Genomic DNA, 24,893 nt, shown 5'->3' on the forward strand with positions numbered 1-24,893 from the left:
CAGTTCCATGCAATTTTAAGCTTTTCTTGGTTCATTCCATGTTTTACAGGCAACCTCTCCCATGCTAATTCAGATGAGCACAGTTGGTTTTAAATTAATCTAGTTTATTTTAAATTAGGACTCTATAGTCCAGGTTTTAGTAATCTGTACTTAATCTGTGTTTCAGAAAGCCATTTTTTAAGCCACGATTAACTATTCTAGATTAAGGCCTATCCTGGCTTAATTTAAACCCTGTCCGGGAAACCGCCCCATAGAGTTGCAATTAAGTAGCATACATTTAAAATATATTAACATTAAATGTGAAATACAATCATAATCAAGTACTTTACATGTGTGTTAGTCAACACATCAAAACAAGTGTACTTTTATAAATCACAATAAAAGAGATTAAAACTATTTTAAAATGTAGGCTACTTAAAACGTTTGACATATTTAAAAAGTGTACAAAAATTCTTGTTTTTGAAATCATATATCTTATATCTGTTGACCGCTCCTCATCCTAACACTAAAACTGAATTTATGTCATAATTAGGCCTACTAAATTTTGCTTGTAGAGAATGGACTCCATTTCCCATCTGGCTTTGCGTTTGGTAACCTTCGACTGCAGCTACAGTGAAAACAAGCCGATCAGCTGATCTGACCTGGCAACAACATTCACCCGAATCTACCGGGGAGGGGAATCGTTTTACAAGCTGGTGGGGAAAAACAGTTATCTTGACATCAACCGGCTTATTAATTTGTGTTTATCAAAGAGTCGTTGTCGTGTGCGATGTTTCAGGGAATTCAGCGGCTTGTTTGATGAAGACTGCGGTGCGATTCTGGCTCGAAATCAGCTTGTTTTGTTCGGTCAAAGCTGTGTTGATCAATGTGTTGTTGGTGAACATACTTTAAGGACAGTCTGTACGATACTAAATACTTATTAATTCAGCTGCAGAAATCATATTTCTAACCCCCTAGTATCTGTAGTCTTTGAAATTGGAGGAGATTTTCCAGACACGTATGCTAATCTTAGTTAGCTTGAGTAACAAAAGCCCAGGACGATAACAGTACTCGAATATAGCTGCTTTCTTAGTGTTTACGTCTGTCAATAAATACATTTCGATTGTTATTGCTTGTAGTTTGTGAATTTAGACACTTTAGCCTGCTTGATCACTTTTAAATCAGCCAGAAAGCTAGACAAGTCTGACTTAGTGCCAGTGCTATACGGATGTCAACTGATCTATTTATAGTTCATATTGAATATTTGATTTTAAGCCAGTGTCATAATTTGACACATCACATTTAGGATTCCAATGAAATTCAAGACAAACGAGTGAGATATTTTGTTTAAGAACTCAAATGCATTATTCATGAGGTATATACCATCTCTCTTGTTGATTGTACATTAAGGTTGGTCTCTGCTGTAGTTGGTTCAACTTTCAGAGGAATAACCAGTCAGTATATTTACAGAGAGCTTTTAGTACTTTAAATTCAGTTGCTTCCGTTCGGTGTGCTACCTCGCTATTATATTTAGACGTAAATAATGAGCGGTCAGGGCTCGTCAGTGGAAAAGGGGTTGAACGGCGTCCTGGTTTGTCAGGAGAGTTACGCCTGCGGTGGCTCTGACGAGGCCGCCTTCGAGTGCGACGAATGCGGCAGCCTGCAGTGCATCCGCTGCGAGCTGGAGCTCCACCGTCAGGAGCGCATGAGGAACCACGACAGGATCCGAATCGCACCTGGCCACGTACCCTACTGCGATTCATGTAAAGGGGACGGGGGGGTTCCGAACGGGGGGCGGCTGAGAGCAGTGGTCCGCTGTCAGGGATGTAAAATCAACCTGTGTTTGGACTGTCAAAAGCGGACTCACAGCGGGGTCAGTAAAAGAAAGCACCCTCTCACAGCCTACCCTCCCTCGAAACCCGCGGAGAAGAACTGCAGCACTGGAGATGAACAGCTGGATGCGTTGAAAGCTAAACTGGAGAAAGTCGTCAGCTTTCTTCTGGTGGATGAAAAGGAAGACATGCAGGTAACTCTATTTGTACTTTACAACTGTTTTGCTTTTTATATAACAGTCAGTTCTGGTCCTCAAATGTGATTGGCAGAGCGGCGTTAAACGAGTAGCCTACATAAATGAAGCTATTTGATTGGAGCTAAAGGCTCTTTCTAGTTTTGATTTGTGTGATTTTTCAACAAATATGAGTGAATATTTTAAGTATTTCTCTCACTCCATGATAATCCGTGTATCATTTGTTCTTTTAATTTGTTTCTTAATTGAATATTAAAGGAACAAATGACACGTGGATCCGGTCCACTCTCCACTGTAGGGGTTTTTCCTCACATCCTATTTTTAGCTTGAGTGTAAAATAAAAAAAATGTCTTTTGTTTTTATTAACATTGTATTTGTAAATAAATAATAACAATGAGTCCTTTTTTGATTGTCTGAATTTGGCTTTTAATTGAGTTTAAAAGAACGAATGATACACGGATAATGACTGCTCGGAGCAAGGTTTCTCAGAGTGGAAAGTGGAAATCATGGAGTGGATCTGGAGTGGACTGATTACAGAACTCCTTGATCCCAAAGCTTCTCTACGGAGCCCCGCACATGACATGCAACAAAAAAAATGAAATCGTGCACACAATTTACTAATCTGTTCCCTCGATTTACTCAGTCATGCACACGACTTACTAATTCGTTCCCTCGATTTACTAAAACGTGCACACAATTTACTAATTTGTTCCCTCGATTTACTCAGTCATGCACACGACTTACTAATTCGTTCCCTCGATTTACTAAAACGTGCACACAATTTACTAATTTGTTCCCTCGATTTACTCAGTCATGCACACGACTTACTAATTCGTTCCCTCGATTTACTAAAACGTGCACACAATTTACTAATTTGTTCCCTCGATTTACTAAATCATGCGCACGACTTACTAATTCGTTCCCTCGATTTACTAAAACGTGCACACAATTTACTAATTCGTTCCCTTGATTTACTAAATCGTGCGCACGACTTACTAATTCGTTCCCTCGATTTACTAAAATGGGCACACAATTTACTAATTCGTTCCCCCGATTTACTAAAACGTGCGCATGACTTACTAAAACGGGCACACAATTTACTACTTCGTTCCCTTGATTTACTAAATCGTGCACACGACTTAATTCGTTCCCTCGATTTACTAAATCGTGCGTATGATTTACTAAAACGTGCACACGGCTTACTATTTTGTTCCCTCATTTTATAAATCATGCACATGATTTATAAATCGAGGGAAGGAAATAGTAAATCGTGCGCACGTTTTAGTAAATCAAGGGAACGAAATAGTAAATTGTGCGCTTGTTTTAGTAAATCGAGGGAACGAATTAATAAATCGTGCGCACAATTTAGTCTACAATTTTTTTCCTGCATGTCATGTCCAGGCCTCCGTACCAGTCTGAGATTTCAACCTAGAATCCGAAATGTGAAATCATCCCCCCCTCCTCGCTGGACATTATGGGTGGAGCTAGATGGCCCAACCACACCCTAACCCTACCCATAACCCTAAACATAACTCCACCCATTAGATCCACAGAGGTGGAGCTGGACTAGGTCAAACTCCACCCGTAATGTCCAGAGAGGGGAGCTTGAGCTCACTGCCGCTCTGCTGGACCCAAGTTCCAGACTGGCTTTTAATCTGTGCATTGCACTGTGACAGTCAAAGCATTATGCTTTTTCTTCTTTTCTAGTTTTTTGTTTTTTGTTTTACGTAACTATGTGATATTGCTTAAGTATATGCCTTATGTTTATTTCCTTAACCTGAACAGGTGAAGGATGAGGAGGAGTTTGTGAAGAATTTAGGCTGCAGGCCTGAGGAGCTCTTGAAGGTGGTGTCCATTTTCGGCAATACTGGAGAGGGCAAATCTCACACTCTCAATCACACTTTCTTTCTGGGTCGTGAAGTGTTCAAGACATCCCCAACCCAGGATTCCTGCACGGTTGGGGTGTGGGCAGCACTGGACCCTGTTCATAAGGTGGTGGTTGTTGACACAGAGGGACTTCTGGGGGCAGGAACGAACCAAGGACAGCGAACCCGCCTCCTCCTGAAGGTGCTTGCGGTGTCTGATCTGGTCATCTATCGCACACATGCTGACCGGCTACATGATGATCTTTTCAAGTTTCTTGGGGATGCGTCAGATGCATATCTAAAGCATTTTACGAAGGAGCTGAAAGCTACAACTGCCCGCTGTGGTTTGGATGTGCCCCTTTCCACTCTGGGTCCTGCTGTTATAATCTTCCATGAAACCGTCCACACCAAGTTATTAGGCTCGGGTCAGTTCACCGCGTTTTGGGTGTTTTCCGCTTTTCTGTCCTATTCACAAAACAATAATTTAGAGATTACATTGAAATAGATAAGGTAAGCAAAATAATAAATGCTTATTACCGCTCTCTCTTGTGCACTGTAGATAAGCCATCAGAATCAGCTGAGCGGCTTCTTCAGGAACGTTTCAGAAAGCTTGGCCTCTTTCCAGAAGCATTCAGCTCTATTCAGTATCGGGGCACTCGTACCCACAACCCCCCGACTGACTTCAGCGGTCTGCTGCGTAGCGTGGAGCAGCAGTTAGACAACAACACTACACGATCTCCACGGTCTGCCGGTGTCATCTACAAGGCCTTGCAGGTAATTCGTTTTTTATGTCATAGATTAACTCAGTCACACATTTAGCTCATCGATGACATGAAAGGGTGGGTGGAAGTGTTGGTTTGAAATGTTGAGTACTTGGTTTTACTATTACTTTTATCCAAAAATCTGCAGAAGACACATTTTTTCTATTCTTTTTTAAGAAGGTTTGTTTTCCTCAGATGACTGCTTACAAATCTTTAGCTCTGGCCTTGAAATATTCAAAAGACACGTGTGCTATTTTCAGTTATAAATTTTAATGTATCAAGCTCTTGTTCTCAAGGCTTTGAGTGAGTGCTTCAGTGGAGAGATTCCTGATGAGCATCTGGCAAGCAACTCTTTCTTTCCAGATGAATACTTTACCTGCTCTAGCATCTGCCTCAGCTGTGGGTAAGTCTTCACATCTCAGGAGTCACGCTGCTCCTGATTCCAAATCTGTTTAGCATTTTCAGAAGCAACTGTCACATATAATTAACTCTTTCCCCACCATTGACAGAATTTTCCGTCATTTATAAGAAAATGCCTCCCCGTCATTGACTGAATTTTCTGACTTGCAGTTATGGTAGGGGGCGCTAAAAATCTTCTGAAAGAGTAGAAAATCTCCAGATCAAAACAGGCAAAAACGTATGGAAGCTTGTTTCTGCCACTGAATAAAAAAAGAAGTAGTCAGAATTGTGAGAAAATGTCGCAATTATCCTTTTTATTCAGTAGAAACGAGCTTTAAAGGATTAGTCCACTTTTAAATACACTTTTCCTGATAAATTTACTCACCCCCATGTCATCCAAGATGTTCATGTCTTTCTTTCGTCAGTCGAAAAGAAATGAAGGTTTTTGAGGAAAACATTACAGGATTATTCTCCTTACAGTGGATTTCAATGGCTACCAACAGGTTGAAGGTAAAAAATTAGTTTCAGTGCAGCTTCAAGGGCTTTAAACGATACCAGATGAGTAATAAGGGTCTTATCTATGGAATCGATCGGTCATTTTCGAAAAAAATACAACCATTTATGCTTTATAAACAAAATATCGCCTTGAACGTACTTTCCGCTTCCGCATTCTTCATAACGCGTACGCGGAATGTCCTACGCCTTCCCTATTCAAGTTACGGAAAAAACGAAACTGGCGCCGCGTTCGTTCCGTTAGAATCTAGGGAAGGCGTAGAACATTCAGCGTAAGCGTTATGAAGAATGCGGAAGCGGAAAGTACGTTCAAGGCGATATTTTGTTTATAAAGACATGAACATCTTGGATGACATGGGGGTGAGTAAATTTATCAGGAAAAGTGTATTTAAAAGTGGACTAATCCTTTAAGTGTTGATAAAAAAGAATGCATGACGCTAGAATAAAATGTTTTTGTTTGTTGAAAAGCAGAGGCTCTGTTCTTTCTTTTGATATATTGCAAATTCCAATATTCATACAACAAAACATTCTTGGGGCCATGAACATTTTTGGGGATGTATACTTTGTATGTAAAATTTGTTTCAATTTCTGCAGGTTCAGATTCCATGTGGGCCTGTAACCTTTGAATGAATGTTAAAGACAACACAGATTCGGTTAAGACATTGCTCAAAAGGGTTCACTGAAGTTCCTGAGCAACATTTTTCAGCATGTAAAATGAATATTTGATTCATATTTTGTTTTTTACTAGTTTCACTTAGATTATATAGATTGCCAAATGTTATGATTCCAACATGTCACTTACCTTGTATTTTTTAACTCCCAAACAAAGTTGTTTTTTACACTTGAGTAATTTAAATATATTTTGAAAATTGATTCTTTTAAAAAAAAAAAAACTTCAGAAGAAGTTATTTGTGCGGCGCCACTCAGGTGGCTAAACTAATAATTAGATGTTTGACTCTACCAGTTTTGACTTGTGTAATGCAGGTGGAAAATTCCATGCATGTACACCATACTAAAGCCTGTTCTGAATTACATATATAAACAAAAGCAATTCTAATTCTTTGGAGGGTTTTTTTTTAGCTCAGGCTGTAAAAACAGCATGAATCACCTACGAGAGGGTGTGGTGCACGAGGCTAAACACCGTTGCCGCTATTCAGCCCACTACGATAATCGCATCTACACCTGCAAGGTAGGTCCTAAACAATGCAACACATGACCTGACCTTACACATATTTCTGTGACTGCCCAGGTCTGACATTATGTGCGTTAACCTGCTATTCCAGGCTTGTTATGAGAGCGGCAAAGAGGTGATTGTGGTTCCAAAGACGACGGCATCCTCTGACTCACCTTGGTTTGGTTTGGCCATATACGCCTGGTCAGGGTGAGTGGTGTTATTGGATGATAGTTCTACAAAGGTGCATTTAGTTCAGTTCATTTAGACATACAGTACTGAGTTGGGTTTTTTCTTTGTAGATATGTGATCGAGTGCCCAAACTGCTCTGTGATCTATAGAAGTAGGCAATACTGGTATGGGAACCAGGACCCTGTTGATACAGTGGTTCGGACTGAGATCCAGCATGTCTGGCCTGGGGTGAGAGAACTTTGCTGTTTTCCCCCCCCATGTCCATTTAAAAAGCACAAAGAATACATTTTATTCACGTTCATATTTCCATCTCAGTCCGATGGATTCCTGAAGGACAACAACAATGCTGCGCAGAGGCTGCTGGATGGTGTGAACTATATGGCTCAGTCTGTTTCAGAGCTAAGCGTCAAGCCTGCCAAAGCTGTCACCGCCTGGTTAACAGACCAGATTGCTCCTGCGTACTGGAAGCCCAATTCTCTCATCCATGTGAGTTTTAATGCTAGTTTTTTTATGTGCCTTTTTAATGAAGTGAAGTCTTCACTGAAGAAAGAGTATATTTTTTTTCCAGAGATGTTATAAATGTGGAGAGGGATTCCAGGATAATGATACAAAGCACCACTGTCGGGCCTGTGGAGAAGGTTTCTGTGATGGTTGCTCCTCTAAGACACGGCCAGTCCCTGAGAGAGGCTGGGGCCTGGCACCTGTGCGAGTCTGTGATGCCTGCTTTCAAAACAGAGGCATCTCAGAAGGTATACTTCACTTTGAATGGTAGACAGAAACATTTTAGATCATATTCAATAATATATATATATATATATATATATATATATATACATACACAGTACAGTCCAAAAGTTTGGAACCACTAAGATTTTTAATGTTTTTAAAAGAAGTTTCGTCTGCTCACCAAGGCTACATTTATTTAATTAAAAATACAGTAAAAACAGTAATATTGTGAAATATTATTAATATTAATATTTGAATATATTTCACAAAGTAATTTATTCCTGTGATGGCAAAGCTGAATTTTCAGCATCATTACTCCAGTCTTCAGTGTCACATGATCCTTCAGAAATCATTCTAATATACTAATTTGGTTCTCAAGAAACATTTCTCATTATCGATGTTTAAAACAGTTGCTTAATATTTTTATGGAAATATTCTTTGAAAAGTTTGAAAATAAAGTTCAAAAGAACAGCTTTTTAAAAATAAATAAATAAATAAATAAAATGTCTTTACGGTCACTTTTGATAAGTTTAAAAGCAGTTTAAATGTTACTGGTCTCAAACTCAATGTATATATACATAATGTATATGTATGTATAGATAGATAATTTCTTTAAGTGTATAAAATAATATAAAGTGCACACTGTAATACTTTTAAAACTAATAAAGGTAAAAAGTGATTGTTATTATAATCTACTGTGCAATTATGAAAATGTATCGGATGCCTTCATCAATGAGAATTAATATCTTAAATAATGCCTTGCTAAATATTGTGAAAAACATAAGACAAAAAAACCCCATTGCTTGATTTACTGGTTTCAATAACTTTGAAAGTATTACACATAATATAAGATAACATGCATTATTTCACTTCATAATATGAATAATTTCAAAATGATGGTCTCACACAGAATTGCTGGATGCAGCGCTGGAAGAGGAGGAAGGTGGGACTCTGATTGCCAGGAAGGTGGGAGAAGCTGTTCAGAACACATTAGGAGCAGTAGTCACTGCCATAGACATCCCTCTTGGTGAGTTCTTCACTGTATTTCACAGTTTTATGAGCCTACGAACATGAACAGTTAATACTAATATGAATTCACACTGCAAAAACAGTTGAGTATCAATCTTATTATAATGATTTTATAATTAAGAATAGATATAATATTACTAATACACCTTGAAAAACTTTGGTTTGTTCAACTAACCTGTTCTGTGATCTTTAGGTTTAAGCATTATAAATGTCATCATAGTTACATACTTGCACTGGAATATCAATATATACAATTGATCAAATGCACCTGTGCATTTACTAGGTCTGGTAAAAGATGCCGCCCGTCCAGCATATTGGGTCCCTGACCAAGACATCCATTGTTGCAACCAGTGCCAGCGTGAATTTAATGCCCGTCTCTCTATCCATCACTGCCGTGCATGTGGACAAGGAGTGTGTAACGACTGCTCCCCTGATCGCCGGGCTGTGCCCTCCAGGGGTTGGGACCATCCTGTGCGGGTGTGCATCACCTGCAACCAAAAATCTGGAGAACTCTAGCAGAACCAAACATCACTCCGCATTATAAGACACCCCATATGTGGCCACAGTGCTTCAGTACAGGTTGAGAGGGAAGAAGCACTGCTCTCAAACCGATAAATCCTATTGGTTGTTGAAAACAAGAGGAACATCTCTGCTTTTTGTCCCAACACTTCATTCACGTCATGCTCCTCAACTCTACATGAGCTGTTCACAGTTTAACATATGTAATGGCCTACATATTTTCTTCTTTCAAAGGTTAAATCCATCAGGAAAATAAATGTTTGTCAGACCTGCGACAATCCTTTGTCTACCATGCAATACGTTACCTGTGGGCAGGCCCAGATGGAACGAATGTTTTTCGGGAAGACCTGCAGAATGGGCTTAAATGTGGTAGAAAAAAAGTGTTAAACATGCTTAAAGGTGCAAGATATAAATTATGGCCGTTCCATTTCTGTGGCTGCAGATCCATATGGGCCTTCCTGTGGGTAAAGGCAGCTAACATAAGGCCTCTACAGGAGACATTAGACTGGTGCACAAACATTAGTAATATTATTTAACATCCTGTTGTGTTGCTCAATTTTCAGTTTTACGGAAGATTTACCCTGTCAATTTGCTTTTAAAATGCAAAATTGTCCATATTGTTTTGCATTCCTTTATCCTCAAAGAAGCCCTAGTGTAGATTTTAGATTCATTACTGTTTGTCTCAATTATTTGCTGCCTATTATGCTGATCTCACATGATCGTGCTAAACTATCTGATATTGTTCAGAATAATTTAAAGACTTCTTTATCATTTATTTTAAATGCGTGTACTCGAGCAGGACGTTTTGTTTGAAGTTTTTAAAACAGACCTTTTTAATGAATCACTACCACTGTTGCCGAATCAAACTGCATAGTTACTCCTAACACAAAACCATGACGAAACCGCACAAATGATGTGGCTCTGCATTATCTTTCAAGAGATGCCAATCCACATAAATCTCATATTATATGGTAGTTGCTTTTATTTAGCCCATGGTATGCATTATTGCTGTCAGGAAAATGGTTTTCTTGGCCAAACGAACACTCATTATGTAGAATCAGGTTATCATAGACTCAGTGAGGCATTATGTGTGGATGACTGACCATGACTGACACAGACATGAGAAACATGAATATCATTTTATATTCTTTGCACCTTGTATGCTAATTAAATTAAACGAGTTATTTGTAAGAGTGTGGCTTACAAATAAAAATGAGTAAATGCATTTTTGTACTTAAACAGTTCAACATTTCACCTAAAAATGTTGTTACAAACCTCTGATATTTTTCTTCTATAGGACACAAAAGAATATATTTTGTGTCGATGTTTTTTTTTTTGAAAGTCAATGGGGTTAAAGTCAATGTTTTAACAAAAACAAAAATTCATGTTTAGATTTGAAGTTTGGATTTATTTTGAACAATGATGAACAGTTTCCTTCTTATTTTACAAAAAGTTCCAGCATATTTTATGTAAAATGTCTTTTTTTCTTCTTTCTTTCAAAAACAACCATAAGAATCATGAAATTGCACATTTAGGAGGTATGTTTCAAGTGACTATAATTTAGATACATCTATCTTTTTCAAAATCAATCTATTGATAATATAACAGACACTGAAGTATTCTGAATCCCTCATGGTCTAATCTATTACTTAAAAAAAAAAAAAAAAATAAAAAGGCAGATGGTACAAATGGCAACATTTCAGTCAGTAAGACATAATAAAAAAAAAAAATGACAAAAAGATGTAATTTTCCACACAGCAGCCTTATACTTATTTTCAGAGGGTAATTATTAGCACTGACCCTCCAGTGTCAGCCCATCCTGATAGTCTTTGTTGTAAGAGTAGTAGTACAGATCATGACGAACAGCCATAAGGAGTCCTGGAAGTCCTCTACTACCACCCAGCTGGGAGGAAAACACCACATTTGGGATTGAGTCCTTCCCTGCAGGGTGAGGCGAGGGGATCGTCCTGAGGAGACGGCTGTCTTGAAGGCTCCAAAGTCGGGTGTAGCAGTCCTGACCCACTGAAAACAGTACACAGGAGATGTGCATTGTTAAATAACTGAACAAGCTCTACATGATCATGTGTGGGTTATATGGAAAAAAAAAAGTACCAGCAAGAAGCAATCCTTCTGGCTCATTGACATGAATTGGTAGATAGGCGTATTCATTGTGGTGTCCTTCATACTGTTTGACAGACCGCTTAACACGGATATCCCACAGCTTTATCTGTTCAGTGATGAGATGAAGGAAGAATAAAGACTAATTCATGCCTGAGTGCTTTAAATGTTATTAACTGAACCTATACAGTTATATAAGCATGATGGCTGGTGTGTGTGTGTGGTAATTTTAGTTGTTTATGGTAGACAGACATTTCCCAGCATGTCAGCAGCGAGGAGGTAGTTTTCATCCTGTAGCAGTTGGACCGAGGTGATGGCTGACTCTTGGTAGAAGCGGCTGGTCTTCCAACCGTGACTGCGACCCCTGTCACGCTGTCGCAGGTCAATGCTGAAGATCTCTCCAGAGCGACAGCCGTTGAACAGCACAGGAGTCTAAAATATGAGGTACATGACACAAGTGTCACAGATATATAAGAAGAAGTATAAAATTTACAAAAAAAAAAAAACTTTCAGAATGTTCATTTTTAGTGTCAAGAAAATGGATTCCTTATAAATACTTTACAAGACTTCCTTACAAGAACTTTTATAAACTAGATAAATGAAGGATATTGGTTTTAATAACTCAAATATTGTGATAAACTAAAAACTACTTTTAAAAATCTTAAGAGTATTTGTTTTTCATTTGAAATGGACCTGAGCTAACATGAACTAACAATGAACAGTTACATTTTTATAAACTAAGGTAAACAAATATTAATGAATACTGTGACAAAATGCATTTCTCATTATTAGTTAATGCATTAACTAATATGACCTTTTTGTAAAGTGAAGAGAGATTTTACTAATTTATATTTCTGCTTGAACTTTGTATTTAGGGCTATTATGCATTTAGAGGTACATTCAATCTTTTCATGTTACGTTGTCATCTTAGACATGTTCTGACAACTGGATGCAGGATTACAGAAACTCCTTTATGTGTAATAATGGTGTAAACTTCCTTTATGTTCCTATGGTGTAAACCTTTTTAATGAGGTACAGATGACTTTAAATTATAGTCTAACTAGGGGAGACTGGAAAGTGGGAGGAGACAGAGGTTATATGTGGCATTGGGGACACTACCACTGCGCCACGGACCCGACTTGAGCACAATGAATTTTCATTTTTCAGGCAATGCTCTCTTCTCACCCTTAGAGCAAACTGCTGAGCTAGAACATCACTTCCAGCGAGGTATGTTGCTCTGCGTCCAGTCACAGCATCCGTAACAATCACTCGACGAGAAAGGCCTATGTAGGTGTACATATAAAAATACATATTAAGATTTTTGTTTTAAAGAAATTAATACTTTTATTCTGCAATGATACATTAAATTGATCAAAAGTGCAACAATGTTACAAAAAAAATTAAAATTAATTCTATTTATAAAAAAAAAAAAAAAAAAACACACACACACACACACACACACACACACACACACACACACACACACACACACAAACAAACAAATGCATCACAGTTGCTCCCTGAGCACCAAATGATTTCTGAATGATCATGTGACACTGAAGACTAGAGTAATGGCTACTGAAGATTCAGCTTTGCCATCACAGGAGAAAAATACATTTATTTAAATACAAAACAGTAATTTTAAATTATAACTATTTTACATTGTTATAATTTAAATTGTTCCAAGCTGGAGGAATGACCTGCCAAACTCAACCCGAGCTGCTGAATCTTTACTCTTTAGCCATTTTCAAGACACGGCTGAAGACATTTTTTCGTCAAAACTTGACAAAAAAACTCAGTGTTATACTAACACATGCTATTCTATATATCTATTTAAAAAAAAAAAAAAAAAATTGCTAAATGTACTGTGCTACACTAACAGGGACTAGTTACAGCACTTGCATATTGTTGCCCTATTGTTGGTTTGATTGCTTCTTTTGCTGTCCTCATTTATAAGTTGCTTTGGATAAAGGTATCTGCTAAATAATTAAATGTAAATGTAAAACAATGTTATATAAAATTAGTGTTTTACTGTATTTTTGATCAAATAAATGCAGCCTAGGTGAACATCTTTCAAAAACATTACCAGCCCCAAACTTTTAACAGTAGTACAGTGAACATTCATTCCAATAGCAAACTCATACAGTATACAGACTCAAACTCACCAGTGCTGAAGGTTTTATCAGCCTGTGGGTTGAGACACCATGCACATGACCAAGCTGTGGAGATCTTAAAACTGCACAGCATCCCTGGTTGATCTGAAGAGAAAAAAAAAAAGAAAAGAAAAGAAAGAAGCCAAGTCATTTCAGCTTAATACAGGGAAAACAAATAAACCTTTTATTTAAAAATTTGAGAGACCCAGAAGGAAAAGATTTAAACCTGGATTGAAGTTGCTGAAAAGAGAAGCAGGTAATAAGCTTACACAGCCTGGCGTCTGAGAAATGCCCACCAAACACAATCTGAAAACACTCGTCAAGAAACACTTCCTTACTAATTAGAGATGTTCATTTGGTGATTGATTAATTTTCATTACCAGAGTAAACATGCAGGTATGCTCATCTAAAATTGCACAGTGGCTAGTGTAGCGAAATATGATACGCATATTCATATTAAGTTATCATTTGACATACATTCAACAAATTCACAAAGTCACATTTTAATGCAGAAAGACTTTTTACATTAAACAATAAAATTATACTAAGCATACTCTAAATTTATACAGTGGAGTGAAAATTAAAAAGGAAAATACCAATACTCGCATTTTATTTGCATACGGTATTTGAAGTCGTCCTCCACCACATTAGTTTTTTGTGGTAATGTTAACAATTAGTTATCGTTTATTTTAAGTACTGATTATGAACTGATCATGAATATTCCTAAACATTGACACACCATTAGAGTTTATCTAGTAAAACCACAATAAAGATCTACAGTTTCAAAATAATCTCAAACATAATTGAAGCTTTAGTTTCTAGAATCTGAAACGTTTGAAGGATACAGAACATGCGAGTCTGTATGTGTCACAGAGGCCCAGCATACAGAGTTCACCTGAAACAAAATGAAAGTTTTTACTACTACAAAACATCTTGTTTTTTTTGTGTGTGTGTTTTTGTTGATGAAAGGAATTAATTTTAAACTACACAGCTTACCTTGCGGTTAGTAAAATAAAGGTTATCGCACATCTCCACCGACAGAGAGCCTTTTCTGCAGCCATGGAAATTCATAATGCCGTACTTGCAGCCTCCGTGCGACACATCATTCACTGTGAAAACCCTCTCACAAGCTGAATCTGCCTAATAGGATGCATACAGAAAAAAGAAAACAGTCAGACTGTAAAACACAATCACCGCCAAAACTTAATCTTCCTTCCTCCAGTAACACCTGCCAACAACCCCATTTCCATGAAAACAAAGACTAACCCAAAAAATGGCTCTACTGTTCTCAAGATTCCTGTCCTCAGCATAACATGCTGTTTTTCCACTGAGAATACATTTAAATAGACTGAGTTGCCTCAGAAATCACTGTTTTCTTTCTAAGTCTTCAAGTTTTCCCATTAAACGAGAGGCTTACAACTATGAGATGAAAGTTGTCGGTGTTCGGACAGGTGGAGTTGGAGCTCTGCACCTCCAGCTTATGACGTTGCATCCCACTGACTTTCACTTCATGGATCAGCCTACAAAATGAGAACAGCCTTGGGATCAAATTCTTTTTGGGATCCATTTTTTTCCTGGTAAAAACATCTATTAAAGTACTTGTATTCATAAAACATTATGTTATGCCATACCTAGAATAGGAGCTTGGGGGCAGCAGACCCAGATGTCTCTTCTGTAACAGCAATGCAGAATTCAGCCCAGTCCTGGGAGCTTTCTGAACATAATAGAGAGAATCAAGGAGAAAGTTACATCTCAGTAGGCTTGATAACAAATCAATACACTGATTTATTACCTACAAAACTCATCCAACAACTGCAGATATGCTTTTGCATAAAACATCAATAGATGTCTCTCAAAGAACGATGTTACAGCAGGAATTTAGTGCAAATTGTAGCAGTAAAGAATGTCCATATAAAATACATGTACAAATAGCTAGAGGACATATCCAGTACTTCCCCAGCTCACCTTCTTAGGACCATCATCCTCTGCAAGCAGTTCTGCTCTCTTTCTCTCCTCTTCCTTTTTCTGGAGCCCTTCTTTTGTCAAAGGGTTACAGTTGTTGTGTCCAGGCAACAAACGAAAGTAGCGGTTTTTCTCTGCATCAAAGTAGAAGCCTGGCAACTCTGTAAGTGATAATGGTTAATGGCTAAGTGAATCATTTTTGATGCTGTAACAGAAAGACGTGCACAGGGATAATGCAAAGTAAAAGTTCACCTGGTGCAGATGAGGATGCAGACGATGAACCTGCGTCACCTGCTGTGCTGTCAGACCTAGAAAAAGACTGATGTTATGAATGCATGTTGGTGGTAACGGCTAACATAAATACAATACAAGCCTAACTAACAATCTGAATAAAATTAGACTGGCCAGAACTGATCTGCCAAAACTTTAAGATGAACACATGCATTGATTTTAAATGCAACATAAATGTTAGTTAAATATATGGTTCACTCAAAATGTACTCACCTTCCTCATCCAAACCTGTATGACTCACTTTCTTCTGTGGAACAAAAGGATATGTTCGCAGAGTGACAGCATCACTCTCCATTCATTTACTTTGACTGTGTCTTTTGTCCAAACAATGAAAGTTGGCTGTCATTCTGCTTGACATCATCTTTTGTGTTCCACAGAAAAAGTCGAACAGGTTTGGAACAGAATGCGGGTGTGTAAATATTTCATTTTAAGGAGCGTCTACGTGAAAAGTGATAAGACTCAATCCGTGTTAGTTACCTGTATTCCTGCTCATCGTGGGCTGAACGGTGTCTCCTCCGCCACTGTGATTGGTGTCGGTGACGGTCCCTGCCTCTCGCTTCATATCCCCGCTTCATTTCTACTTCTCAGGAGTCATGCCAGTTTATCTGCTATATAAGCTAAATCAGATTTATACATTTATATTCAAATAAAGAGAAAAAAATTGTGAACTATTTATTTTTTTGCTGTTAGAACATATGAAACTAAACCTACGCTTTTTGGAGCATTACTAAAAAAATGACCACTGATGAAAAACACTGATTTGTTATGGAGCTGAACGAGCTAACATGCTTAGACTACTATCATGAACATTCACGTGACTCGTTCATTTATGTTGGCTGTTACTTTCACAGGCAAGTAATCACATATTTACCGAGCGCTGTAATAACTTTATGTGAAAAGGAAAGTCATAATAAACTTACCTGAAATAGATCGTGATGACTTCTTCCTGTTTGGAAATACGACTTCCGCCTGACACAGGAAATCCCCGCCTCCTTACTGTTCATTGGTGGAACTCTGAGACTTTTTTTAATAATTAAATAATGTGATTGGATAATAAGCTGTCAATCACGTCAGAGGATGGTCTCGTTGACATACACATATTTGAAGCTAAATGAATGAATAAAAATATAAATGTTGTATAATGATTTTTTTATGTATTTATATTTTAAAAATGATAATATAACAACATGTGTACTTGAAATACACAGTGTTTTTTATGAATTGTTTTAATTATATTAATATTACTAACATTTGAATTGTGTCTGTTTACATTTTTATATTTAAAATATGCCGTATAAAATTCACCAAGCACAATTATGGGAAACGTGCAAAAATACAAATAAAGATCTAGTCAAAACTGTCAGATGAAGGCTGCAGGAGGCTTTTATTCTGTGCCTGAATATAAAAAAAAAAAAAAAAAAAATTGCATAAATAGCATTACTTTATCTCTGCAACTTGTCAACCAAATCGTGTAAGTAAAGATGTTGAAGAATTTTTTATAATTTTGACAGCTCTTGGAAGCTACGCCCAGATTCTGATTCCTAGTATTGTATTGGCCAGACTGCCGGACACAGAGGTCCGTATTGGCTGTTTTTCTTTCACAACGATCCCAAAGAACTCAGAGATTTGGAATATTAGGTTACAGTGTGGCAAAATGGCGACTGTCATTCAGAATCCGCTGAAAGCGTAAGTAATTATAAACATTTATTTTGTTCGTTTTCGAAAATGTGTGGTATTCCGCATGATTTAGAGTGTGGGTGCAAATCGAGTCTCGAAATAGAACTGTATGCACCGTGCATTTTGGATTTCAAGGAATTCTGTCCCAAACGAATAACTGTTTAATCCACGTAGTTTCTCTTTGTGTGGGGTGTGTAATGTATATATACATATGTAAATACATTTAAAGCGTTGTGTTCGGACATTCATTCTGCAAATATGCAACGGTGTGCCTCAGCATTCAGCCTCTGATGGTCAATGTGAGTGCAGCATTATTTCGGATGCAATGCTTTGAGAGTGTAACGTTACAGACTCCGCTGACTTGTTTGCAGGACACCTAGATAAAGCCTTGGCCATATATGAAATCCGTCGGGATGAGCTGTCATATGACTTGTACGAGCGCGCTGTATGTCATTGCTAAACTACTTAGAACGTAAAATAATCATTTAAAGATAAAGATGCTACGCGGTGAAGTAAAACGATCATACGGTTCGGTTGCATTATTGTCCTAAAATGCCTATAAGTAGGCTAGGGATCGAATAATTTCCCCGCTGTGGCCTATGGAGAACTGCTGGACAGATATAACCCTGTTATATATTGAGAATTGGAAAGTGGCAAGTTGCAGACCCAGTTTAATGGTTTAATATTAATTCATTTCATTTGATAACTTTCTTTAACGCTCATATTTTATCGGTTATTGTTTGATATGATATATAAATTGATATTTGCGTCGTGTCTGGTGTGTATATATATATATATATATATATATATATATAAACAGGGTAACATTCATTAAGTCAAGATCAAGTAATGGATAACAATGGAATTCACTGTCCTGTTCTCTCTTGTTTGGATGTTGAAGTGCAGAGCTGCTTTCTCCCATGTGACAGAATTCCATCTTTTATTAGATTACATTTATTAGAACTTTAAGGAGAGGTCAGAACGGTTTGTCCTACTTATTGGTATTTGCCTGTACCTTTTGGTTAAAATTAGTATAGTCCCGATGTGAAACCTTACATTTAAGGAATTAGTCTTACATATTTGATGAAAGAAAGGATTTACTTCCAGTATAATGTCTAATAATCATTAACCTTGCCATCAATAAAGCAAATACATGTCACCCTTCAAATTTCGCATGTGCATTCATCTTATGCTATACCTACATAAAAAGGTGAGCAGACAAAATGTGGAATATTTTCAGTTCTGCAAGCACTTAAAAAAAGAAAAAAGTTTTAGAAATCCATGTCACAGATATGCTATAACAGATATTGTATGAATAGAGTAACTATGTTATTTACAAATTGTTTTTTTTTTTCCTTCGGTCGTGTCTTATCTTGCAAGTGAGATAGGATTGCATCTGGTGCCTCCTCACTAAAAAAAAATGCTTGCACAACACCCTTGGATTCACACCAGCCTAAATCATAGTTACGTGTGATTCATCTCCATTCAAACTCAAGCTGATATGTGGATATAAGTGTGTACACTGAGGGGGATGCACCATCTCTAAATGCTGTGGTGGAGCAGATTAGCAATATCCCAGGATCCCTCAGTACCCATCTGTTCCGATGACTAGCCGCAGAGATGTCAGTGGGCAAGAGACGGAGCTCCATCTGCTCCAGATCATGGACATAAAGCTCCCCTCCCATCCCACCAAAAAGACATCAGGGGGTCACCGGGAACAGGAAAAGGAGCCGTATACACCTGTCTGAGCACACTTTTATGTTTTTCCATCTCCCCACTGCTATTGTTCGAAATACTTTGCTATAAGACAGAAAGAATGTTCACTTACTGTGTTATGAAAGAATTTGTAAATGTTGGATTTGGTTAACAAAGACTGTTGCTGGTGTAATTTGGCTATGTTTTGGCTGTGCTTTATTCTTCCTCTCTAAATCTCATTATGTTGCCCAGGCAAAATAATGTGTTTCTTGTCTGGTTGTTTGAACGTCGTGAATGAGATTACTTCCCACCGCTGTTAAATACAAGTGTTCTTTTCTATGGAGGAGTAGTCATATGTACCATGTTCAACAGCATTTAGAGATCGGGAGATCGGGTCAGGTGTTTGCGTTTGTTTCGTCTCATATAAATTGAGGAGGGATAAATTGAGGGGGTGAGAATGTGGGCTTTAGGTTAAGGCGTTTGCGGTTGGCTGTTCCCCTCCCCCCATCTTCGTCTGTCTGGATGCATTTTGCTTTCGCATTACAACTGCACTACAAACACGGTTGAGCCCGAGGTCTTTGTGTGTCCAGGAACAGGGGTTTGTGCTGGGGTAGACTCCACTACACAACACCCTTATCCTGTTCAGCATTTGTTTCTTTTAGCTTATGTTGAGTCTTTAAAAAAAACATGTTTTTCAAATGGAAATAAAAAAAATGAACTGAAAGGAAGGCATATTTTAAGTGCCTCTGTTCATTCCATTCCATAATCCATTTGCAAACAGTCTAGACCTCTACATCACCTTTTTCCTTTTTCTTTCTTTTTTTTTTTTTTTTGAATAAATGTTTGCTAGCAAGCTAGACAACTGCGCACTCCAGGAGTTCTTCAAGCTCTTCTGGCCTTTCTCTCTTGCTCAAGGCCCTTTCTTTATTCACCGCTGAGGGGTTTCTCTCAGAAAGTGAGCGATATCATGAAAGCACAGCTGTCTGATGGGGAACCTATGTTTAGCTTCCTCACAGCCTAGATTTGCTTCAAACTCTTTAAGTCTGACTAAAGATGTTCAGAGCAGAGCTGAATAATAAGGCATTGCACTTCCATTACAATCATACATTATTTCACAGATTCATAATAAATAAAAAAAATCATACGAATTCATGCAAATTTGGCAACTCGTAAAATACGTACGATTTAGCAAAAAAGGTACAAATTAGTTCGAATGAGGTCATACGAATTAGCCACCTCATAAAACTGCTGTGAGTTCAGTTTGGAATTGCCATAAAAAAGGCATTTTCTAAATACTTAGACTATGTTTTTAATACTGTGGGTCGCTAAATATTTTCATGTTATGGTTGATAACCTGTAAATAGCTCATATTATTCATTCTATACTATTCTGTATAATTGCATACAAATAAAACACTAAAAACCAAAATAGTACATTACCGTTCTAATAATTATCTAACAATATTGAAAAATATATTAAGCAGGGCAACTGATAATCAGAAGAAATGTTTCTGAGCACCAAATAATCTTATTAGATAATTAGAATGATTTCTGAAAGGTCATGTGACTCTGAAAACTGGAGTAATGGCTGCTGAAAATTCAGGTTTAAAATCACAGGAATAAATTACATTTTAAAATATATTTAAATAACAGTTGTAATAGGGTTGTAATAACATTTTCACAATATTACTGTTTTACCATTGTTTTTTTGAATCAAATAATCAAATAAATGCGGCCTTAGTGAGCATAAGAGACTTATTTTAAAAACATTAAAAAATCTTACAGACCTAACTTTTGAATGCTAGTGTATACATTATATATTTTTATTATACTTAATTATTATTATTATTATATATTGTATATATAGTCAAACCAAAATTTATTCAGACACCTTGAACATTTCATTCACAATTTATTCACTATAATTAAAAAGAATGGTAATAAAATATGACAAGATCTCGGAGTTAAACTGTGTCAGAAAAAAATAATCTTAATTATGTCAGATAAAACACATAAGTAAAACATTTGTATCAATTTTACTGGTAGTCCACTGTATGAATAATTTTTGGGTATAACATGTCACAGTTTACTTTATTTTGCTATCCTTGCTTACATAAATGAACTATAGTGTCCTGCACCCACTAGTAAACATATACCAAAAATATCAAAAAACATCTGAATAATTTTTGGTTTGACTGTATTATATATTATATAGTATTGACAGATACGCCAATATTGACAGATACCGAAAAATGAAAAAATCTCTAGTGTCTGCTGATAATTGATATGGTACTGATATCATGCAGTGCTAAAAATCACAGTAAAAATAGTTTGGATGCAGTTTATGCAATTAAACAAAAATGAAGCCTGCAATTAATGATTCAGATTCAATGAAGCTAATTTGTTAAATGCCTAAATTCTGTCACTAAAGATGATCAATGCTTTTTGGTATGCAAACGTAGCACAGTAATTAATGGTCAATTGGATTAACAGGCATGTAATGAGTGAATGTGGTGCACTCAGTGCCCTGGGTGTTCAGAGAGAGGGGGAGAGACTACAGCTTCTGTTTTCAGCCTCCTCATCTCCCCACAGACATACAGAAAGGAGCCTGACTGTGATGGATCACTCTCTCTCTTCACACGACTCACTGTGGAGGGCAAATCCCTATTCATATCAGCACCACTCTACCCTCCGGCACACTACAGACTATTTTAAAATACCCATATGATCACATAAAATGATTATTCTATTTGGAGAGAGGATTTACTTTGAAGTGAGAGGTTTTGAAGAGGTTTAAAGGTGAGGCGTTTCTTTGCTTGATCATTTTCTGACTGCCATTGGTCAGTGAACAGAAAGCCCCGCCCCAAATTAGCACCATTGGTTGAGCCAAATGTTTCTGTGTCGGTGATGGTACATACTTAGCAGGGTACTTTAACATACACAATGGCATCATGTTTGAAATGCTCAGTTAAGTTGGAAATCTGTACGTGGAATATTTTTAATGTAGTGATATTTGTGAACAAGTGGGTGTTTTTTTAAAATCTGATACAGTGTTTCAGTTAAATCTTGTTTACTTGCACTGATGAAAAGCTTCCTTAGGAAGTGCTTTGAGACAAGACGTCTCTGTGCCGGCCTGTTAACTAATGAAAGCTTAATCACATTTGGAAGGCCAGTTTACAAAGCACGTGTCTAATTGAAATGCAGTGCTGATTATCATGACGGTATGCATATGTATTTGAAAATGAACAACAATTCTCCGAGCAACGCCTATAAGCCAATGATTATTCATGGACACCTGTCCAGAGAGACCATTCTGATTAAATCAAACTAAAGAGGTCATTTGAATATGAAAGGCGTCTTCTCCATCCTTAAGAAGTGTGGTTATGTTCTTTTGAGACACAAAGGAGACGCCCCTGTTGTTCAAGTAATATGAATATAGACGCTGGCTCTGCTGAGTAAAGGGGCCTCCAGCCTCTGAGTTACACACTAAACTGTGAATGAGCTGCAGCTCTGCTCTGTTGAATAAAGAATAGGTATTAATTTCCTAAGAGCAGCCCAGGCACAAAGCACATGGCTCAGTCCAGGCGTTTCATTTCCAGTTTTCACAGAGGCTGATACAGGCTAACAGGAAAAAAAAACGGTTGTTTACAAATAACTTTGAAAAAATGTTTAATCTGCCCAGCTAATTTTCTTTGCTCTACTTCTCAGTGAGAAGATATTTTTTGCTTCTTTTGGTCAGCAGTGTATTTTTCCCTATAGACTAACACGTTTGTATTTTATGTAGGCTATCTATTTTTCTTCTAAATCAGTTATTGAGTAAATCATTGCCACTATTCATTTTGCAAGTGAGAAACACATAGTAATAATTGTATGTTTACATGTAAATAGGCTAAATCAAAAGTCAAAGATAGCTTTGCATAAAGTAATAATAGTAATAATTAATATCAATAATAAATAATATCATTATCATACATAAATAACAAGTACAATAATAATTGTATTATAATTATTAATTAGAAAATAATAAGATAATCATGTTTTTATTGTTTAGTATAATTTATTACTATTGTGTCAAAATAAAAATAAGTTCTTAATATTGTTTTATAAAATAAATAATGTAATAAGAAATATACTTTTGAGTATTAAATAAATATACATTTATTTAAATTATATATATATATGTATAAATGTAATAACTATTTTAAATGTATTTTTTTAAATAAATGTATACATAATTATAAACAAATACAAAAATAGTTATTATTATTATTATTAAAGAAAATAAATATACATTTATTTAAAAAAATATATTTTAAATAAATGTATACATAATTATAACACGTAAACAACAAATACACAAATATTATTATTATTATTATTATTAATTAATAATAAAGAAAATAAAATAATTATGCTTGTATTGTTGCAGTATAATGATTATTTATTTACTAAATAATTTTATTTTCAAATTTTATTGTTTAGTATAATTTATTACTATTATGTCAAATAAAAATAAGTTCTTAATATGATTTTATAAAATAAATAATGTAATATTAAATATACTTTTGAGTATTAAATAAATATACTTTTATTTAAATTATATATATATATATATATATATATATATATATATATATATATATATATATATATAAAATAAATAAATGTATTTTTTAAATAAATGTATACATAATTATAACAAACAACAAATAAGAAATAGCTATTATTATTATTATTAGTAGGATTATTATTAAAGAAAAATAAGATAATCATGCTTGTATTGTTGCAGTATAATGATTATTTATTTATTAAATCAAAATGAATATAATATAAAATAAGTTTTGCATGTTGTTTATCAGACACTTAAACCAAATAATCAAGCCATTAAAAAACGTGTTGCTGTTTCTTTTTCCATTCAACATGAATTGTAGGCCTTTGGTCTATGTCTTTAAAACCTTTCAGCTTACACAAGAACTGATATCCACAATGCTCTGTTAGCTCAATGTTTATTCTAAAACATTCCAGTGTCATACCATCCCACAATTCTGGTGAGCTCACCTCACATACACTCTGAAAAGACCAGCTTTAAATTACCTTTCATTTTCAAATTTAAAGGATTTTACTTGACCAAAGTCACATTTCTGTTTCCTGCCCACGTACCTGTAAAACATGCATTATCTATAGAAGCAACTGCTCTTGGGGTTGTGAAAATCAAATACTGTGACAGATTTAATAAAAATCCCTTCTATTCTTCCCGGTCCATAACTAATCGACATTAAAAGATTGAAGATCTCAACGACCTTCAAGAGACTCTTTTTATCCGTCCCTCCAGGGAGGTGGCAGAGAGAATACGTGTCTTCTAACACGCCAGTCTAACTGTTTACATAACTGCTTCACTCTGTTGACCAGAGCCAATGCCTTATGTGTAATACAGGAGGCCGTTTATAGTAAAGATTTCGTATGGGGGAGGCTGTATGAAGCATGGTGGTCTCACACGAGCTCTTTCCTTAAGATGGTGCTGATAGACACCATCATCATCAGCCGCTCATTGGTAAGCACATGTCATCTCTAGGGGCTGTTAAGGTTTTGTTTAAGGTGCTGAAAAGTAGTTATAGATCGACTCTGAGAGGGAACTTGAGTTGAGAGCCATCAGGGCCGTTTAGTCCAGTGGAGCATGTTGATGATTATGGTGATAGCGGCTCTCGTGCAGGTCGTGGGCGCTCTAATGCGGGCCTCTGTCACTGCAACTTACATAATGGCTCTTGCAGTCTCCAACTGATAGCACAGGCATTTCGTTTCAGGGAAATAATGCCCACAG

The 24,893-nt window shown here is 36.5% G+C and overlaps 3 protein-coding genes across 10 annotated transcripts in view; 2 read left to right on the top strand and 1 right to left on the bottom strand.

The window, feature by feature from the left end:
- The first annotated feature begins 605 nt into the window (after positions 1 to 605).
- Positions 606 to 10,405, top strand: zfyve1 (zinc finger, FYVE domain containing 1). The gene is made up of 11 exons (XM_048206589.1): positions 606 to 2,005; positions 3,791 to 4,295; positions 4,430 to 4,644; positions 4,928 to 5,034; positions 6,624 to 6,732; positions 6,827 to 6,924; positions 7,017 to 7,134; positions 7,222 to 7,392; positions 7,475 to 7,655; positions 8,543 to 8,659; positions 8,945 to 10,405. Exons 1-11 carry the CDS (start codon positions 1,523 to 1,525, stop codon positions 9,175 to 9,177), a joined length of 2,337 nt encoding a protein of 778 aa, XP_048062546.1. The 5' UTR covers positions 606 to 1,522; the 3' UTR covers positions 9,178 to 10,405.
- A 162-nt stretch (positions 10,406 to 10,567) lies between these two features.
- Positions 10,568 to 16,693, bottom strand: wdr21 (WD repeat domain 21). Of its 5 annotated transcripts, none has more exons than XM_048206591.1 (14): positions 16,625 to 16,693; positions 16,182 to 16,321; positions 15,666 to 15,721; positions 15,417 to 15,574; positions 15,083 to 15,165; positions 14,869 to 14,971; positions 14,448 to 14,591; positions 14,297 to 14,346; positions 13,678 to 13,757; positions 13,464 to 13,556; positions 12,484 to 12,581; positions 11,551 to 11,730; positions 11,293 to 11,407; positions 10,568 to 11,202 (listed from the first exon to the last, which is right to left on the bottom strand). In XM_048206591.1, the coding sequence occupies exons 2-14, from the start codon at positions 16,277 to 16,279 to the stop codon at positions 10,970 to 10,972; spliced, it is 1,491 nt and encodes a 496-aa protein (XP_048062548.1). In that variant the 5' UTR covers positions 16,280 to 16,321; positions 16,625 to 16,693; the 3' UTR covers positions 10,568 to 10,969. The 5 variants fall into 5 exon arrangements, with proteins under 5 accessions (XP_048062548.1, XP_048062549.1, XP_048062551.1 ...); XM_048206592.1 differs by having other exon boundaries at positions 16,182 to 16,312; positions 16,625 to 16,691; XM_048206594.1 differs by having other exon boundaries at positions 16,182 to 16,309; positions 16,625 to 16,646.
- Positions 16,694 to 17,250: 557 nt separating this feature from the next.
- dpf3 (double PHD fingers 3) overlaps positions 17,251 to 24,893 on the top strand; it is a 43,893-nt gene continuing 36,250 nt past the window's right edge. For 2 of the 4 annotated variants that reach the window (XM_048206606.1, XM_048206607.1), the window contains exon 1: positions 17,251 to 17,390. The gene's annotated coding sequence lies outside the window, so the exon portion shown is untranslated. The remainder of the gene's footprint in view (positions 17,391 to 24,893) is intronic. The other 2 variants (XM_048206609.1, XM_048206611.1) reach the window with 1 other exon arrangement.

The sequence above is a fragment of the Megalobrama amblycephala genome, linkage group LG11 (assembly GCF_018812025.1).
Source record: "Megalobrama amblycephala isolate DHTTF-2021 linkage group LG11, ASM1881202v1, whole genome shotgun sequence".
Taxonomy (NCBI): Eukaryota; Metazoa; Chordata; class Actinopteri; order Cypriniformes; family Xenocyprididae; genus Megalobrama; species Megalobrama amblycephala.

Coding starts and splice junctions, on each gene's coding strand:
- zfyve1 (XM_048206589.1), top strand. CDS start 1,523: ATGAGCGGTCAGGGCTCGTCAGTGGAAAAGGGGTTGAACGGCGTCCTG. Junction 2,006..3,790: donor ATGAAAAGGAAGACATGCAG/GTAACTCTATTT, acceptor TAACCTGAACAG/GTGAAGGATGAGGAGGAGTT. Junction 6,925..7,016: donor GCCATATACGCCTGGTCAGG/GTGAGTGGTGTT, acceptor TTTTCTTTGTAG/ATATGTGATCGAGTGCCCAA.
- wdr21 (XM_048206591.1), bottom strand. CDS start 16,279: ATGAAGCGGGGATATGAAGCGAGAGGCAGGGACCGTCACCGACACCAA. Junction 14,347..14,447: donor TTTATTTTACTAACCGCAAG/GTAAGCTGTGTA, acceptor ATTTTGTTTCAG/GTGAACTCTGTATGCTGGGC. Junction 13,758..14,296: donor CATACAGACTCGCATGTTCT/GTATCCTTCAAA, acceptor GAGTGTTTTCAG/ATTGTGTTTGGTGGGCATTT.